The 20555-nt window shown below is 24.8% G+C and overlaps 1 protein-coding gene across 2 annotated transcripts; it reads left to right on the forward strand.

The window, feature by feature from the left end:
* Nucleotides 1-488: 488 nt before the first annotated feature.
* LOC132922363 (thiamine transporter 2-like) lies at nucleotides 489-16998 on the forward strand. 2 transcript variants are annotated; one of them, XM_060985843.1, is made up of 10 exons: nucleotides 489-792; nucleotides 1549-1706; nucleotides 5103-5273; nucleotides 6725-6944; nucleotides 11248-11423; nucleotides 12330-12479; nucleotides 12933-13038; nucleotides 14353-14545; nucleotides 15601-15742; nucleotides 15921-16998. In XM_060985843.1, exons 2-10 carry the CDS (start codon nucleotides 1581-1583, stop codon nucleotides 16020-16022), a joined length of 1386 nt encoding a protein of 461 aa, XP_060841826.1. In that variant the 5' UTR covers nucleotides 489-792; nucleotides 1549-1580; the 3' UTR covers nucleotides 16023-16998. The 2 variants fall into 2 exon arrangements, with proteins under 2 accessions (XP_060841826.1, XP_060841827.1); XM_060985844.1 differs by lacking the exon at nucleotides 489-792 and adding an exon at nucleotides 801-927.
* The last annotated feature ends 3557 nt before the right edge of the window (nucleotides 16999-20555 follow it).

Raw genomic sequence — 20555 nt, forward strand, 5'->3', positions numbered from 1 at the left:
ATATGCTTTTGGAGTTTTAGCCATTATTTAGCAATTTAAGTATCTTAGATAAGGTTAGATACCTAAAATCTTAAGTTAAATAAAAAATATAATATATTGTTGGTTATTATGAATTAATACTATATTAACTGTAAAGTAATAATGGGTGAAAGAACATAATAATAGTAGTGATATTTAACGTTACGGTGTTACATTCAGAAATTCAAAAAGTTTGTAAGTACCCAGCCAAAACATATTATACAAAGGAATTTGTATTGCCATAGAACACGCTTTAAATAGGTAAATAGCATATAGATAAACATAAACATTTTTTGAAAATATGGTCTAATAGTTAATTTATAAGAATTTTAATAAATGAGTTATTAAAATATAAAAAGGAGGGGGTGATATTGCTTGTGAATCACTCTGTATATTACTATAATAGACACATGTATGTATACATATATATTTATATTTAAAGTTTCTGTAAACCACAGTTGCAGATCATATTTTGTACTAGTCGATCCGGTCACTTCTCCCGTGTTTGGTTAGCGTGTGTTCGACGTAATCACGAATCACGTGATTTTGTTTTTTATTATACTTTCGACTTTTTGTTTGTTCAACGCAATTATATTATTATTGTTTTCGATTATGAAGTAATTGATATCCTATAATTGTATTACAACTTATAATATATAATCTGCCGGGCGGTCCGGGCGGATTAACGCGTTCAGTTTTGAGTGTATATATAACAAAACTGATCGACAAACATCGGCGCAGTTCAATGTGATTGATGGAATCATAAAACAATAAGTGAGTACACGTACCAACTAATATAGGAAATATATTAGTAAATAAATAGATATAGTAATTGACTGTTGTGCTGTTCTTTAAATTTTGCTCTTCGTGATTACCGATAACATTTAAAACGGTTGATAATCGAACTAGGTAAGAATGTATTATATTTTTATTGAATGCAATTTAAAAAGATTGGATGTTTGATGAGCCTTTGCACAGGTTCTAACCGTGTTGATAACAGTTATATAACAGACTTTATTTTATTTTTAAATTTTATCTGAAATTAGTGTTACTATTAATTTGTAAATACAATTTCTTGCATCAATTTTTTTTTCGATTAAGATTTTGTTTTAAAATATAAACATACATCCACTTAATTCCTTAATTACTATATGTATCTATAAAAATTCTGTTTTATATGTTTTTTTATACACATAAAATATTTCAATTATATAAATAAATTAATAAAAACAGTGATACAATTTAGTCAAATGAAAGCACACAATTAAAATTATTTAATAATTTATCACCCGAAAATCTGTCATAGAATTTACTCATAATCAATATTTTATTCATATGCTAAGCTAACAACAATACAATTTCTGGAAGAGGCTAATATTTATTATTTTTATATGACTGTTATTGTTTGTGCTCAGCGTGAACAATTATTTATTTATTTTATTAGATATGCGTTAAATATGTTTAAGTTAAGATATGGATTAAATATTATACATTGGAGTTTAATTATTAATCAATAACTTTATAATTTAGTTGTTATAGGTGTTCTAAATATTATCATCAAAATGGACAATTGGAAGAAAATATCGTTTTTGGTCGGTGTGTTCGCATTCATTAGAGAATTTCGACCCATCGAACCATTTTATGCTGCGTATATGACTAGTCCTTACATTAATTGTACAGTCGAACAGGTAATTTATACTTAATTTAGTCTTAAGATATTGTTTTTTTATCGTCTTATACAAATAAACGTAGTTTATACTTAATTTTGACTTTTTAATTCACTTTTGTTTTTGATAAAGTAAAACTTATTATTAAATATATAATTGTTTTGAAGTTTATTGAGCAATTCGGAAGTTATTTAAATGATTGTTTAAAACGGGGTTGATGGACCATATATTTAATACATATTTACTCTTATTTATTATATTTCCAAGTTTAAGACCGGTAGTATTTTTTTTTTTTTTGCTTGGTAGATGTTCTATGAAAAAAATTATCGTTGTGATCAACACTCAACAGTAGATAAATTACCTAAAGCTTTATTTACATTTTAACATTAAATATAAATTAGCTATTACTATGCTAATAATTTAGACACGGATAGTTTTTTTAATAGCAATATACAGTCTAGTCGCAATAATTCGAAAAACTTGACAACTCGATTTTTTTTTATTCCCCTAGAAATATAAATTAATATAAATTCGAGTTAGATATCTCGAATAATACATATCTCGAAGCGAATTTTTGTTTCCCATCAACTTCGAGTTATCGCTACAGCTGTATTTGATAATAATTTCGTACAATTCATTTAGTTATTAATTTTAAAACAGTTTGATAGGTATTTGTATGGTTTATATTATGTATAACTATATTATGACAAGTCTTAAGCATATTTGTCTTACACGAGTATTATAATATTATAATTTATTTAACGAATCGAGCTTTAAACATAAGCCGTTAAGATTATAATAATACAATAATGTACATGAGGGTGGACAAGTAGTTTAATCAGCACAGCTCTATCTCGTCCTCTTCTGGAGCAAATATTAATATTTTATAAAAATAATTTATTTTATTTTAACTACTAAAATTATTACAGTGAAATTTGTTTTTCTTAAATCGCAAAAATTATTGATTGAGTTAATAAGCTTTTTTGTTTGCAGTTTTGTGTTTTAGAGAAGATAAATTCATATCACACAATACAATTTTATCTTTTTATTTATGTTTGTCATAATTTTTTCTCGTGGAAAATAGTAGTTACTTAAAAAGTCTAAGTAAAGTAAAGTTTATCATAATATTGGATAATTTACATAACATGTCATTTTTTAATTGTCTCGTGAATTTCAGTGAATATAATATCATACGATCACAGTTTGTATTTCGTGAATTATTATACATATATCTGTATATAAATATTGATTATTCTTACACGTGTATAATAATTATTATTTCTAATAAATAATATTACAATTTTTCATTAAAATAATGTAATAGCGGGTAACTGTAGGTTTAATATGGTATCTTTAGCAGGCAACTATTTTAATTCCAGTGATATAAAAACTTTTCAATACCTATTTAAAATGTTTAGACAAAATAGTCGATAATGAATAAAAAACCAAAAATTAATGATGAAACAACGCAATTAAATGGGTAATTATTTACATAAAACATTATAAACTAGTATTGCTACATCACAAATTATTTATAGCCATAATAGCATTTTAATACAAATGCATTCTACAAGAAGTGTTTAATTATTATTCATATTTAAGTATAATAATTACTGAAAATAATGTCATAAATGATAAATTAACGCAAAATTGCTTTCATTGTTAATTGTATTTTAATTCAAAACATTGTAAAACCAATATTTCTATTGAATTTTTTATATTATTTGTATATTAATAACTAATATTCTTTTCAATTAAATCTTCAATTCTTTTGAATCTATTAAATATTATTTTCAATTGTCTAATCAAAATAAAAAATTTTAAAGTAATTTTGTTTATTTTTCATTTCTTATAGTTAAAACCGTAGATGTTATAAATTTAAAACATGATTTTTTTATTTTTCACAATAATTACTAAGACATTTATTTTAACATTGAATTTAAAGATTCAGCTATCCTAAATTTTCTATCATAGTTATTTATAATATATCACACGTAAAGTAAATTATTTTTACATGAAAAATGTACTAATGAATTACATTTTGTAAACTAAATACTAATGGTATATTATTGTATTATTAGTATTAGCATATTTATACTTGCTAAACATAATATTGTACCATTATACAACTATTTAAAAATAGTTATAATAGCATAATCATTATTTGCGAAATTAAGTAGGTACTATATAATTTATAAAAATATTGTTATGTATAGGTACCTATAACGTAATATAATTGTTTTTTTCTCAATAAAATTATTTAAACTTCATATAATTTAATGAGCCCGTGTTCTAAGACTTAATCTAACATATGAGTACATTATTCATTTTTATGCTAGATTGCATACACCGATTAAGTAAATGTATTGATATGAAAGTATTAAAAAAATAATAGTGGTTAATTTTTCAAGACAACTTTAAATAAAAAATAAAACAATAAAAAACTTAAAATAAATATTTATTCTGTATAAGTCGATAGATATGAAATTTTAAAAAACCTGATCAATTGCACTTCAAAGTCTGACATTTAATTCATCTAATACATTTATTAAACAATAACACGGGGGGAACAAAAGCTATAATATATGTACCAATTACTAATCGTATGTGTTAAGTAGTTAAAGAACAATTGATTTAGTTTTTTTTTTATCGAATTAACCAAATTTAACGTTAAATCTCAAATGGCACGTGACAAAATCTTGTTAAATGTTGACAACTAATTGGTATATTATTTATTTTTTTTTTTATATCAAAATCTATATAATGTTTTAACAGTTCAACAAATATTAATCATTAACCAATATTTAATACGATCAATGTATATTTTTAAATATAATTTATTAATGTAATCAATAACTATTATATTGTCGCGCAATTGTAAGATTTGTAGATATACGGTCAAAATAGATTATATTAATTTTAAACATATGTGAACACAGGTTTGTCTTATTTATAAATAAGACATTTAAATATTACCTAAATTATAACTCAGTAGGCAGTAACAACAATAATTTCCATTTATAAGCTGCGATTGTATATAATTACGAAATACACGTCATAATACATTAATACATTTCGCGTGCTATACGCTTTCTAGTTTCTAAAGCTTAAAAGCTCTAAGTAATCAATAATAGTTATTGTTGAACAAGTCTGATAAAAATATATATATATTTATTGAGATTTGATATTACTTATATTATATAGTTGATAGATACTTTTTAAATAAATACAACTGATTTAGAAATTAAATAAATGTTATTTTAAAGTCAACTATAAGTAGTGTAAAATAGTATTTGTTCGTATTTCAAATAATGTGTTTTAAATACTTAAAATATATATATATAGTAATAATATTTACCTAATGACTACTTGATATAATATTATGTAACTGAAATAAAATTTAAATTTGAATTTTAGGTCCCAACGGAGCTGTATGCTGTTGGATCATATTCTATGTTTGTGTTGATCATAATCATATTTTTGGTCACCGATTATGTCAGATATAAACCTGTACTAATTGTTGATGGAATTGGCGGAGTACTTCATTATGTGGCCATAACAAATCGTCCTTCAAAACTCAGAATACAGGTAATTTATTTATTTATTTTGTTATTTCGTATTAAATTGTATTACAACAAAAATGTAATTAAACCCGACATTATATAGTCATAAATTATGTCTGTCATTAAGCTTCTATAAACATTTGATCGCCTTTTCACATATTATAAATAGAGGATTACTTACAAAAAATATGGAATATAGATATTAGATTTAGATATATTAAAATAAAATGCAGATAATAAGAATATGAAAATATTTGCACTTCTCAATAACACACTTAGGATTACGCAACAATCAAGAATTAAAAAAAATATTGATAAAATGTTTCAAATTACGTTTTCTAGCCAACTTATATTAGTTATATAAAGTTAACATAAACTATTTCGAAAAGACTTTCCATAATACTTTTGTTATTGATATAACAATTTATTAATTAACACACTATGATTAGAGATGTACTTGCAAACATTTTTTGGTCAATTTATATAAAATTCGGTAAATTAGTAATTTTTTTGTGATATTACTTTTTTAAAACATTTATTAATTATTATAAATATATTTTATGTACATATGAGTAGCCCTTTTCCATTTGTATTATTTATCCCTAAAATTATTAATAGAATATCTTTTACGAATGCGTAAATTCAGTAGGTATATATTTAAAATCGTATTTAAAGTCTATAGTAGATAAGCAGTGGCATATCAGAAGGGAATAATGAACCTTCATCTCCCCACTTTTTTCTTTTTTTAAATATAAATAATACAAACTATTCAGAATTAAAATCTTGAAACTTAAAGTGTTACGTTATGCTTAAACATTGTTAAACTAATACAGGGATAGGAAATTCAAAGTTACTAGAGGGCCAATTTTTAGAACTTCAAAATCCAGCGGGTTAGAGAGTATGGAAATAAAAAAAAACTCAATAAAAATAAATTTTATTTATTATAATATTTACTTTATATATTTATTTATAATGAAATAAAATACAGGTAAACGCTAAATTGGCATAAAGTAATTTGAAAAAACTATGTATAACAATATAGATTTACAAGATCTACCATTGTCCGTTTCTAGTTTTCTACCGACTCCAAGTGGGTCATTCGCTTCTATAATAACGCCTATAAACTTATTTTAAACGACTCTTGTCTTTAGACTCCAAAGTCTAATTTTGCTTAGTTCCCTTATAGTGCCCTCATTATCCCATTCAATCTTTTTTACATTCTCAACTCTAATAAATCTGAAATTGTCCTCAAAAAAATAATTGTTGTTTAATAATTGTATTGTTTTTTTTATCATATTACGTATAGGTATTGTCAATAATAGTGCATAATTGTATAAAATTATGTATAATAATTTAATTATCAAGCTGTAATAGTATTAAAAGCTAACAAAAAAAACTAAAATAATTTGTCCATTAACAAATATGCATTTAAATCTGAGCAATAACAATAATATGGTTTATTTTTCATTTTTACAGTTTGGACAGGCGTTTTATGGGTTCTTTTTTTCCGCTGAAGTGGCTTTATTTGGATACTTATACGCGATGGTAGAAGAAAAAGAATTTTATCAGAAAATAACTGGTCACGCGAGAGCTGCAACATTGACAGGAAAATTCTTTTCCTCGTGTTTGTCCCAAATTCTAGCCACTACATATGGAACTCCTCCATACAACGCGCTCGTGTATATGTCTATTTTCGGTAAATATACATCATAATTTATTTTACATATATTATCTATAGATTCATTCAGGTTATAGTCAGAGTTTTCAATGTAAAAAAATGAATCTCTCAATGATATATTATTAAATTCTACAGTAGTAATATTAATATAAAAGTATGACAAACATAACAATTAAAATGAATAAGAAATGTACTTACAAACATAAAAATATTATATTAGTTATAGGTATAATATGTATATCCCGTCTAGTTCATCTTGGCATTCGGAAACAGTTAAGTTTTAAAAAAAAAACTGGTGATCCGAAAACTATAATATTATACTGAAAAAATATTCTAATCCCACTCTATATACTTGGTCCGTGGCCCGGGATTATGATATTTTTTTTTGTTACAATATAGTTTTCGAATTACTGTTCTTTTTTTTTTTTAATCGAACGGTTTTAGAATGCCAAAGCGAACAAATAGAATATATTTTATAGCAACTGTGTTTTTAAAAAAAAATTTAAACTATAAAATAATTCATTTCATAACGTTTAATTGAATTTTAAATAGATAGTTAATATTTAATGGTTTTTACATGAAATATCACAGTTTGATAAAAATATGAAATAAAAACTTGATATTTTTTCCGTTTCACTGATACACATTAAATCATATATATGTTTTTGGTGATTGCTGTTCTAATGTAACAAACATAGAGCAAAACAATTCTAATGTGATAAAAAAATACTGTTTATTATGTATTGGAAAACCAGTTAACAAAATACTATTTATTTATGTTTGATTGCTATTGTCACTGTCATGCGAAATGGGTATACAATAAATTATTAGGATAATAATCGATATAATAGAATTATAAATAATTAATCTAATATAATAACGATTACTTGTAACAAGTCTGTAGTCAAAAAGTTTATAGCATATGATAAAAAATTATCATATATTCAAATATTTAAAGTATATCAGTATTAAAAAGGATAAAGGTTTTCAATAGAAACTGATTAAAACAATATTTACATTTTTAGGTAAGGTATTAGCCATTAGGATCCTACGTATAACTACTTAAAATGAAATAAGTATTCATAAACAAGTTCGATTGTTTACTTTATAACAATAAATAGCTTTAATTCGATATAAATAAAGGGTATAACGAGTAAGGTAGGTAAGCCTAATCGTTAAATAATTTGCATGTCGAATTGCATATCAAATTGCGAGTAAAAAAAAAAAATATGCAAGCGTAGAACCTGTACAAATGACAAAATTGAATTTTAGAAGTAGTTCTATTTATGTAAATTACACAAAGTTGAAGATTTAAGCACTTTGACCTGCAGTAAGTAAAAATTATTATTATATACTGGCTGTTAATTGTTTAACGCTTCAATATTGGAGGACAAAATTTTTCTAAAAAAAATTATATTTTTCTTTATTTATATAACAATACAACAGTATTTAAGCAAAATGACATTACAAAAAATTAGAATATATGAATATATAATATCAGTTATTATACTTATTAGAATAAAAAATATAATAAATTGTATGTAGGTACAGAATGTGGTTCAAATTTGTTCTAGACATTTGCACACATTTTTACTGAAAAAATATACTGTCACATTAATTTTTTTACAAATTTAAATAAAACTATTGAGTATATTATAGACTATCTATCAAGCATACGTCATATATTATATAGTAAACACACTAACACACTAAACGTTTATGATCTTTAAAGATTTTCGGTAAGTTTAACTTATAACTTCACTGTAAAAAAAATGTTTGTGTAAATTTACATACAATTTTTGGCAACACACACATTAATAACACTATGTGTTTAAATTTACAACACATTACATGTAAATTTATGATCAAAGTGAAATTAAAATTTATTAACCTATTTGATGTGTAATATGTAAAATTATCAGTAGGTCATAGTTGAAATTTACTTATCTTTATGATTTGTAAATTTAACTATTTTTATGGGTTGAAATTTACCAACATATGCGATTCATAATAATATTAGTTACTGGTTAATAGTTAAATGTACAAGTTAAAAATAAGTGAATTTCAACTGTTACTAATTTTTAAATTTACAAACTTATAAGAGTAAATTTGCAGTTGTGGTTGTGGTAAATTTATACTTACAAGTTTGTAAATTTAAGAATTATCAATTGGAATTCACGAAATTTAACTTTTAACTGCAACGTTTACCTATACATTACATATAAAATGGTAAATCTAATATGGACATTTCGCAATTACGAAGAATAGAGTATAATATATAGAAATTAAATTAAATGATTTGTGAGTAATATAAATACCGTAAACACATTAATTGATCACCTTATACTAAAAAGTATATATTTATATTGCACAAACTATAAGTATAGGTATTAATTGAAATTTATTTATGCATTGCACTTGATGACACTTTTTGAGCCGATACACATATACTTACTTACGAGCATTATTTGTATAGGTACATCAATAATAAAAACAGCTGTAACAATACACAATTTGTATAATATATGTGATTGTTTTAGCTTAATTTTAAAGTCATGAATACTGGATTGATTCGTTAATAATGAGAACCATTTTAATTAATAATACTAATAATATTAAAATATTCTTTTTTAAATTTTTTTTATGTCAATAATTTGGTCTTAATTAATAATAATTGTCACGGTAATTGATCATTTCATATAGATAACCTAACATAGATATAAGTATACAAGTACAACATATGTATTAATAACCTTAGTAGTTAAACTTTTTTACAGATTTCATAAGTCTTAAAGGCAATATAAAATGTTAGAATTGCACATATATACGTTTAGTATATAATTTATGGTTTTACAACTTTTAAAAATTATTATAAGTATCTATTGTTTACTGACCAGTGACCACATGGCACATGTTTACTGTTTTAAGGATCATTCTGTACATCATTTTGTAGTATATACTACAACAGTAACAACGGCCACTACTTATTACATAAAGCATTGTTTTCTTAATAAAAAAAAACTATTTGTAGGTTATAATGGTTATATATATATAACTATTATATGTCCTACGCGATGTATTGTAGACAACTAAAAGTTTGATAATGAAAAAAAATATATTTTATACCACGTTCTATCATATGATCATAATTTGTATTTTGCGAGTCATTATGTATATATATATATAAATATTCATTATTCTTACATGTGTGTAATAATCATTATTTCTTATAATATTTGGTACCTTTAGCAGGTATTTCTGCAATTACTTTAATTTCAGTGATATAAAAACATTTCAATACCTATTTAAAGGTTTTAGACAAAATAATCAATAGTGGATAAAAAACCAAAAATGAATGATAAAATAATACAATTAAATAGGTAATTATTCCTATAAAACATTATAAATTAGCATCGCCATATAAAAAATTATTTATAGACTTAATGGCATTTTAACACAAATTTATTCTTTAAGAAGTTTAATAATTATTACTCATATTTATTTATACATATTAGTAATATTACACGTTTTATAGACCTAAATAAAAGGCAGAGGTAATGGATTAATTCTAATTTATGTTTGCCGAATAATGTTATTAATCATTATAATATTATAGATAATAAACACATAATGACCATTATCTATCTGATAACGAGTACGTATACCTACTACGATATAATAATTTATTAAAAAACATATTTTATTACTTAAGTTAAATTTGTCAGTAAAACTAAATTTTATTTTTAACCATATTATTTTAATTAAAAATTCTTTGGATTTTTTAATTTTAAATTCAAAGAAATATTTGTGTTCAATTTATTTGCTAAAAACCTTATAATATTATCTATTGACTTGATGTTATGAAATTATAATAACGTTTGTACGAACAAAGCGATTTATTGTAGTTCAGTAAAGTTGCAACCACCCTCTCTTTTAGCACACATAATTTTAGCCAATTTCCATTGATAACTGGTTCAACTTATACATGCTGCAAGTACAGGAGTGCCTAACTAAAGTAAATTTTATTAATATAAATATTTTGATTTTTTGGTTAAATGAGTTTTTTATTTTATTTTAGCTTAAAGATACTTAAAATTTGTTATAAGAAATCTTTTCTCAACAATTGAGAAAAAAAAATGAATTATTCATTTATTTTAATAGAATAACAAACTAAGATAATGTGTAATATATTTAAATATTAAGATAGTTATTTTATGTGCACTTGTAGTTAATTTTTATAATGAATAATAATGTGTACTTAGTACTTATTGTACCTTATTTCCACTGTGTACACTAATAACATTTCGTCTTATGTTTATAGGCATGTCATTTACGACTGTATGGGCGATTTTCTTGCCACCAGTTAAGCATAGTCTTTACTTCCCCAATAAGAAAAAAATCGAAGAAACTTCGATGGGACAATCCACCGTCACTATCTATAACCCTCAAAAACATAAAGATTCACAGCTGAGTATTGAAGCAGCTCCCAGTGAGGAGGTATGTAACGCAAGGAAATACAGTGATATCTATATGATAAAATTATAGTGTTATAATTTATAAGATGTTATACTTATAATAATTAAATATATTACTAAGTAAACGTAATTTAGGCAGTGTTATTTGCGCGCAAGATAGTAAAAACGTAATAGTGAATTTTAATATTTCTTTTTTGTATAGTTTTCTAAGAAAATTATATTAAAGTACCTACCTATATTTCCAACGCATCATTGCTTAAATATATGGTTTTCAAGAATTCCCAGAAAATAACAACATGTAGGTAGGTAAATATCATTATTGTTACACCGTGGCGTATACATTGCCTATCCGTGATATAAAAACGTCAAACACCGGTGCAATATATTGTACATGAAATTATATTGTAATAATTGATTACTATTTGCGTAACTACTTCAACTGGATATTTATTTCAAAAAATACCAAGGTCCCAATAATGGTGGATTACTGATAAAGTGATAAGTTTATAAAATATTGACTATTTAAAATCTTCAACATTTCATTTACAATAATACATGATATTTTTTATAATATAACTACCAAATTATATAGACTGTGTTATAAGTGGCTTAGCTAGAGGGCGCTGAGAGGACTGCAAACATTCCCAAAATTTCAGAAAAATGTACAAATGTTCCCAGTGTTCTATGAACGTTTTACATAGGGCATAAACGTATAATTAAAATTATAATTTGTATATTTGTTTAGTGCAAAAGACTAACATATTATAAACACCGGCACAGAATCAGCATATTATAACACACTTATGAAGCCTCTCCTATATAACTAATTATCAGGAACCCTCCAGCCACCCCCTCAAAAAAAGCAAAATTTTGGCAACGCCGCTAATTATTATACTTGTATATTTTTACATAATATTATGTTATTTAGAAAATCGACAAACCCGAGAATAACGACGTTGTGGATCCAGAATACAGCGTGATCAATGAGTTGTACAACGATTTCAAACAATCGTATTCCGACCCGTACGTCCGTAAGCTCTGTTTTTGGTGGGCAGTTGCGATGGGTGGTTACTTACAAGTCAGTATATACCTATATTATATACATAATATTATAGAAAAAATAACTTCACGTGTTTCAATACTATAAATTAGTATAGTAGCGTTTTCGAATAATTTAAATATTACTTGGCGATCCCTGAATTAAATGATATACCATATCATATTGCAGTCTTGTTTTGTTTATCAAATATTGAACTTCGTATATCCCCAGAAAATATTTATTTACTTTATTACCCCAAGATCTTCAAAACTATTAAAGTAAATCATTTTCAATTTTAATATAATGATTAAACATGTCACTCGATGACATCCACATGCCATCTATTTCATCTATTGCGCGACACCTGTATATACACACAATATACTATAATGTAATATGTATATGTTATAATGTAATACAGTATCCATAAATTATTAGTATAATAGTAAAATAATTCATGATATAACGTCATCATAAATATTTATTGTACAGGTGTATGCGTACATAAATGTGCTTTACACGTACGTGTTGGAAGAAAACGAAGACACGGAGTTTACGCTGTACAACGGCGCGGCGGAATCGCTAAACACACTCACCGGTGTGTAAAGTAAAATATAATCATTAATAATAAGTCCGGGTGCATTCGAAATCATTTTTTAAGGTTTGATGTAGCAACGCATTGTGGAAATGTCGTTGTTTTTTAATTTGTCTATTTGTTTTAAACAAATCGATAGCATTTTAAAATTAATTAACACTCTTGTGAGGCAAATTGATCCATGGTAAATTATATTTATTGTGCATTGAAAAACAAAATAATCAAAAAAATTTCCATAACTGATTTTGGATGATTCATATCCATCTAACGAAATTCCTTTTATTTCTAAAGCTATTAACGTTTTTTAAAATATTTACATCATTTTAATTTTTAAGTCGTTAAAAAAATAAAATCATTTTTAAATTCTTAATTATATTTTAATTTCTTATTCCAAAACAAAGTATTTTTGCAGTGCTTCGAATTTCTATACATAAAAATCTAATTTTTAAGTATTTAAATTTTTAATGAGCTGCATATTGTAGTGGTACAAGAGTACCTCGAAAAATGTTGGACTACTATTCTGCTCATCTAAATAGTTATAACTAATAAATTACTTGTCCTAAATTATATTTTATAAACCGATATACAATATAAAAATACTCCAAAAAATATTCTACTTAAAAATATGAAATCAAAAATTATGTTGTCATTCAAAAAAAAAAAAAAATAATGACCTTAAAAATTATAACTATAAAAAATAGTAAACATATTATAATTTTTTTTCTCCAAAAATGTGGTTGTGTAATGACTTAAAATTATCTTAAAGAAATCTTTTTTTAATTTTAATATTTTCTGAATTAATAAGTGTTTTACGTTAAATAGATCACCCCATATATAGGGACTATAATTACATTGTGCCCATAGACCTTATACGTATAAGGTCTATGATTGTTTCACTGTATAGTCTAAGGATTATATCATTCGAAAAGATTGTAATTTTCGTAAATTAGTTTTTATTTGGAAGGTTTAACCCACTTGTGAATCTATGGTATAATGGTACGTTTAAGTAAAATCGTCAAATATTTATTTATTTTCTACGTTCAAAGTGCGTTTATGAGTATGGCTAATGTGCATACATTTTTACATACCAACATCACTCGTAGAAAGTAGAAACGTAATAACACTTTTTACGACAAAACTGTATGGGAAAAATAACAACCTATGCGTTTTTTTGTTGTTTAACTATATAAACGTATAAACCATCATCGCTATACCGAACGAAAACTACATTCGAGTTTTTCTTAATATAATATATTATAGTATGTTTTCGTACATTATATAAAAAATGATTTTTATCGAACAGGATTTATTTTTTAGGTGCCCTTTCTGCGTTTGCTATAAGCAAGGTGAATTGGAATTGGTATTCCGTTGGCGACATATTCTTCGCCGTTGGATCTATTATCGCCGCCGTTGTGTTGTTGTGTTGCGTTTACTGCCGAAACTTGTGGTACATCTACGGTTTCTACATAATCTACGGAATGATGTATCAGACTATGTTGACCATTGCCGAGTGAGTTCATTTCGCGTGTATGGATTTGAAACAGCGGTGTAGCTACCGTAAACGAGACAGAGGCAGTTGCAAATTTTTTTAGGGTGTGTAGGTGTTAAATAGGGATAGTGATGATCATTAGTGATTATCGTAAAAACTTAAGAGTATAGTTTCTATTATTTAATAAAGACAAAAAAACATTTTACCTCTGCTGGTCACTTTCATGTGTAGCTACACCACTGGTTTTTAAAATTGTTTTACGATATTATTTTACACATTGTAGGACTTTAAAACGTTTAAAATATACTATAAATATTCAGACAGTATTCTCATCGGGTATTAGATAGGTTACTAGACTATATGACAGATGTTCGAGGACTTGAGGTGGTGCACTAGTGTCTATATTGTATGTCAGAAACTGTAGTTTTCTAATATTTGAATAGTGACTATTTTAATCTTTTCATCCTATGATATGATTATACATATTACATGAGTGTATGACTTAAATTGTATATATATAATTTATATGTGAGTGGGGTACACATAACATTATATATATAGTATTATTATTCTAGTACCTATATGTGTATATTAATAATATAATATTATAATTATTAATTAAGTGCCTATACAATTTTCCAATATTCAACAACCATTATATATATTTACCACTACACAGTGGTTATTATCGGTTTCATAAAAATATACCTATTGACCGTCTGTACCCCCTTTTAATCAGATGTATGAATAATTATTAACCATACTCGAGTCATACCTACTATACCTGTGCGGCTGTGCATATATAATTATTAACTTAAAATTAAATCTTTCAAATCGATATGGTCGAAATTCGATTATCCTAATATGCCAAAATGTTATATTTCCACTCGCGTTACCTATCGAAAAATACTATATTATTATTATTATTATTATTATTTAATATTTTGTATACCGAACTATTAACTAATTCAAATTAATTACATGATTCACACAGGACAATCAAATTACAAATTAAGTTAAAAAAAAGTTAATTTTTAGATAATAAAATATCAATATTTGATCATTTTAATTTTCAGATCCGAAGTAGCAAAACGATTAAATAAAAAATGTTATGGATTGATTTTTGGATTTAATACATTTATTGCAGTGTGCATTAATACTATTATTATATATGGAGTGATTCAAGGTCATTTTATTAAGATCAACATAGCACAACAAGTAATACACAAATATAATAAAATACGGCTATTTATTTAGATATATTTCTTACTATATTATGTTATTCATTTTTGTCATTGACAATTTTAATCATATAACCTTAAATTAAATTTTATACAACTGCATTAAGTAGATAATTAAAGATACAATACCAATTAAAATCGATTTTATTTTTCAGTTTTTGATATACACCGTGTTGTATGTTGTACTTGCGTTATTCTTTTTCGGCTCATCCATTTTGAAAATGTTCAAAGACGAAGGAATTGTAGAATACAACTGAAGCCTGAACGTATCCTATTAATGAACTATAGATATTTTCCCTAGAACAAAAGTAATTTTGTTAACAAATAGACTTAATATGAATTTGTATACCAGTATAGCTTAAGGCATTGAAGGAATCATGTATGTGTTCTTAAGTATACTATTATTTTTAAGTAAACTAGCTAAGTATATAATGTTTATATTGTTATTTATGGACAATTGTCAATTATTTATTCAAATTATACAAAGTGATTCACTAAGTTTTCTCAGTGGTCAACCCCTAATTTTTCTTTGATAGGTAATGAATTTATTCAAGTACTAACTTTTGGAAATTGGAATTTTATAAAAAAAAAAGTATTTTAAAATACTTAGATTAGATTTTTTATGTAATTGAAGGAGTGTCTTGTGTTGATACAAACTTTTTTTAATGAGAACCACTCTTTTTACGATAAAGGAGATTTTTTTAAATTTTTATGTAAATAAATTAAAATTTAACCGAGAGTTTCTGAGTTTTTGGTTTCTTTAAGTACTAATGTAGAAAAACAGTTTATGATAATTGATTACCACTTGATAAAATATGGGAGCTAGGATGATGGTTTGAAAATTATAATATTCAATAATGATTTATTACTATTTTATAATAATTGTTCAAATTTTGATTTAAATGTTTCATAACCTTTTAAAGATTTGTTTTACTACGTAATATACTTTAAATAGTGTATACAATTTAAGTAGGTATTTGAAAATATAATATTTAGTCCATTATTAAAGGATACTAATAGAAAATATTATGCTTGATGAATCACTTTGTATAATAACTAAAATTATTATTTTAGTATATACATATGTATATTTGTAAAACAAAAATGTTATTATTCTTTATAATAAAGAAATAAAAATATAAATTACAGTATATTATGTTTATTTTAGTGATCTAGACTTCAACTATAATATATATTGTATTATGAGACAATAAATATACTATGTTAGTCGATCATTAATTTGTTGTTATTATTATATTATTAATAATTCATACTATTTTTTATATTAGTTTATTTTGTTTATGAAAGTTCATTCTAACATAGCTAGGCTTGGTGTTTAAAATTAAATTGGTTTTTTTATACACATATTTTAATCATTACACTGTCTACACCTCAACATTATGTAATTTGCAAAAAAAAAAAAACGTTATCGATAAGTTAAAAATTAAATAAACAAATATATTAGTATACACCGCATCAGACCAAAACTCATATAAAATCTATAGGAACGAAATCGAAAAATTTAAAAATATTTTGACGATTTTTAATGTGGAAGTGTTTTACATTTCAATAGCTATAAAAATTGGCAATTGCAAAATCAGAAGCTTATAGCTATATATTTAAGTCATAAGTGCAGTAAATATATTATATTTTATAAATTATTAATTTATAATTCAAAACTATCAATAGTCATCATTCGTCGTCATCAATTATACACATATTACAATTCTAAAAAATATTTTATCGAAGCTTTTTTTGTCAGATAATTTTTTAGTTTATATAATATACATCAAGGTTAAGTTAGGTTAAGGAAAAGCACTTCAATAATTGAGATAAAGCTAAAATATCAAAACCATAGTCTGAACCCGAAACAACACTTGTTATTAATTCTTTACAGTGATACTCCATCATAATTCAGGATTCAGGCATAATATAATATTACATTACCTCTAATAAATTACTGCGCCTTATATTTATCATATTACTCAACCAAACTAACAAGACGAAACACAAAAGCGATTACAATAAAATCGCAATGAAAACGCTAAGAAAATACAATTTTATATAATGATCAGCTGACGGATAGAAAAATAAAAGTAACAATATTGTAGAAGTGTAATATTATTATTATTATTATTATTATTATTATGATATTGATGGTATATTTTATTTTATATCGGTAGGAAATAATAATAATTGTTTTAAAAATTAAAAATGTTAAGATTTATTTTTATTACAGAAGTATAGGTAGGTACACAAATAGTTAAAAATTAAACAATTTAATTTTGACTTTCTATTTACTTTAGAGATACAATATTGGCCGTAACATGAATACACATCGTCCATTCGTCGTACGCTCCAGTAAATAATAAAGTAGTCACTATAGTATTATTGCAAAGTAATATCTTAAACCTAAACTCCTCCAAAAAAAATCAATTAATTTTACTTGAAAACCAAGTTGTATATTTATTATCCCATAAAATACGTCACCACTATTATACGTATAATATTTTTATTTGGATGTTTCTTTGTAGGATTTTTACATATCGATTGCGAATAGTATTTTTTTTTTTAATTTGAACTGATTATATTGAACATTATAACATGACCAAGGTTCTGTGCGAGTGTACATTTGTATATGCTTGATAAATTAACAAATAGGACTAATAGAAAAAAAACTTGCCCGAATAATTGTTGACAATTTAATATTACCATGAAATATTTTGTAATAAATAAAAACGTAACTAATGCTGCCAAAAAACATTGCGTATCACTTTTAAGCCATTACTGACGAATAGTGTTTTGGTGTGCATAGGACGTTACGGCTATTGTGTTAGGTTAAAATGAATACAGAAACACAAAAAATTATTCACTGCTCGCATCGCTCAGAATTTTAAATGTCAAAAACGATTTTGGGTTTGCGATCATTACTTTGACGCATGTAGAAACGCGTCGTTCTGAAAACTTAAGTCAAGGTTTAGATAATTTTTACGACAATCGTTGTAATTATGTTAATTTGTGTGTAGGACCTTTTTTCCGGTCAATTGACCAACTTTAAAGATTTTGAGCGGAGCGATGTATATGCATTGATTTTAAAATGATGTATTTGTCTATGTATACCTTATACCTATATAATAAGTAGTTGCGACAAAATTACTCGATCTATAACTTTACGATTGGTTTCTGATAGTAAATTGGATTTATCTCTACTTTGGAAACGTTGAACTACCAATATTTTTTAAAAAAATATGAAAAAACAAACAAAACATTAAGGAAAACAGAAATTTTTACACAAAATCAAATTTTGATAAAAGCGATTTCGTTGTGACTATAGTAACTCTAAAACCATAGATAGGTACATGCAATTTTCTTCAATGTTGTATGTCATAATATTTTTATAAATACATTTAAATTTATAGAATTTTGACGAATTTTCAGTTCGTTGTAATTAAAAATTCCTAAAATGTTTGATTTTATTCATACCTAAGTTTAGGAACTGTAATGCAGTGGACGCTACTTATAAGATTCACTTAGGGACCAACACAACATAAGTCTTATAACCGAATGAATCTTATAGACGAAGTGGGAAAAAAAATTTAATTATATATAGGTATTTATGAATTTTATTTTACTAAATATTTTGCTTTAATTTTAATTTACTTTAATACATAATATTACATGTTACATACTTATTATTGAATAAATTTAAAAATGATGATAAAAAAACTAAAATTATAATACATATTATAAAAATTATTACATATTAATAAAAAATTATAAAATATATATGATGTATTTATTATTTTTGAAAAACGTTTATTATTTTGATTTGTTTTGAGTTATAAACTAATATTCCGAAAATATATTTCTCGTACTCATATTATAATAATGATAATTGCGAAAAATATGAAATGTGATAAAATGTGTTGTACATACACACGTTATAAAGACTGAATCGAAACAAAAAATAACCCAAAAAATATGTTATTTTTGAAAACCAATTTATTTCTTAAATTTTAACCAAAAATGTTCATTTTTATCATATTTTTTTTTTACGAATTTGAGTCTTATAAACAAAGTGATGAGTATTAAAACCGAATTTTTTATAATGTATTTGGATAAATCCGGTCCGTTACAGACGATTTTGAGTCTATTAATGGACTGAATACCTTATATCCGTGAGTCTTATAAGTGACGTCCACTGTACAAGGTTCCGCGTAAGTTGTTATAGTACTGAATTTCAAATAAAATTTAAAAACATACCTACTCACGGCACACATATTATAAAATCAATACATTCTTGCTCAGCTCAGAATCTTAAATACATTAAAATGTTGAGTCATTAATGTTATGGACCAGTGACGCCTAATCGATTATGTTTGTAAACTATAAATATTAGTATATATTTTGTATACTGTCTAGTGCTTATAAGTTTATAATCAATACTATGACCAATTTGTATACAAAATAATAATAATAATTTTATTTTAAACGAAACGTGTATAATTTTCTTGTTAAAGCCATTATGATTTTTATTATAGATAATCAACGGTCAAAGTGTCAACTGTCGACGGTAGTCAACAAGCCGTTTTCAGGGAAAAAGATATTAATATTTCTTTAAAAGTAGATAAAAATACAAACCAAATATATTGTTGCCCCTCCCCCCCCCCCCCCGATTACCACATACCTACGTGGTCTACGTCGGTGCACAGTTAAACCTTCTTTTACATTTAATTTGTGTAAGTTCTACAAATACAAAAATAGTTTAGTAGTATTATTTCAGTTAGAGA

Source organism: Rhopalosiphum padi, chromosome 2 (assembly GCF_020882245.1).
Source record: "Rhopalosiphum padi isolate XX-2018 chromosome 2, ASM2088224v1, whole genome shotgun sequence".
In the NCBI taxonomy this organism is placed as follows: domain Eukaryota; kingdom Metazoa; phylum Arthropoda; class Insecta; order Hemiptera; family Aphididae; genus Rhopalosiphum; species Rhopalosiphum padi.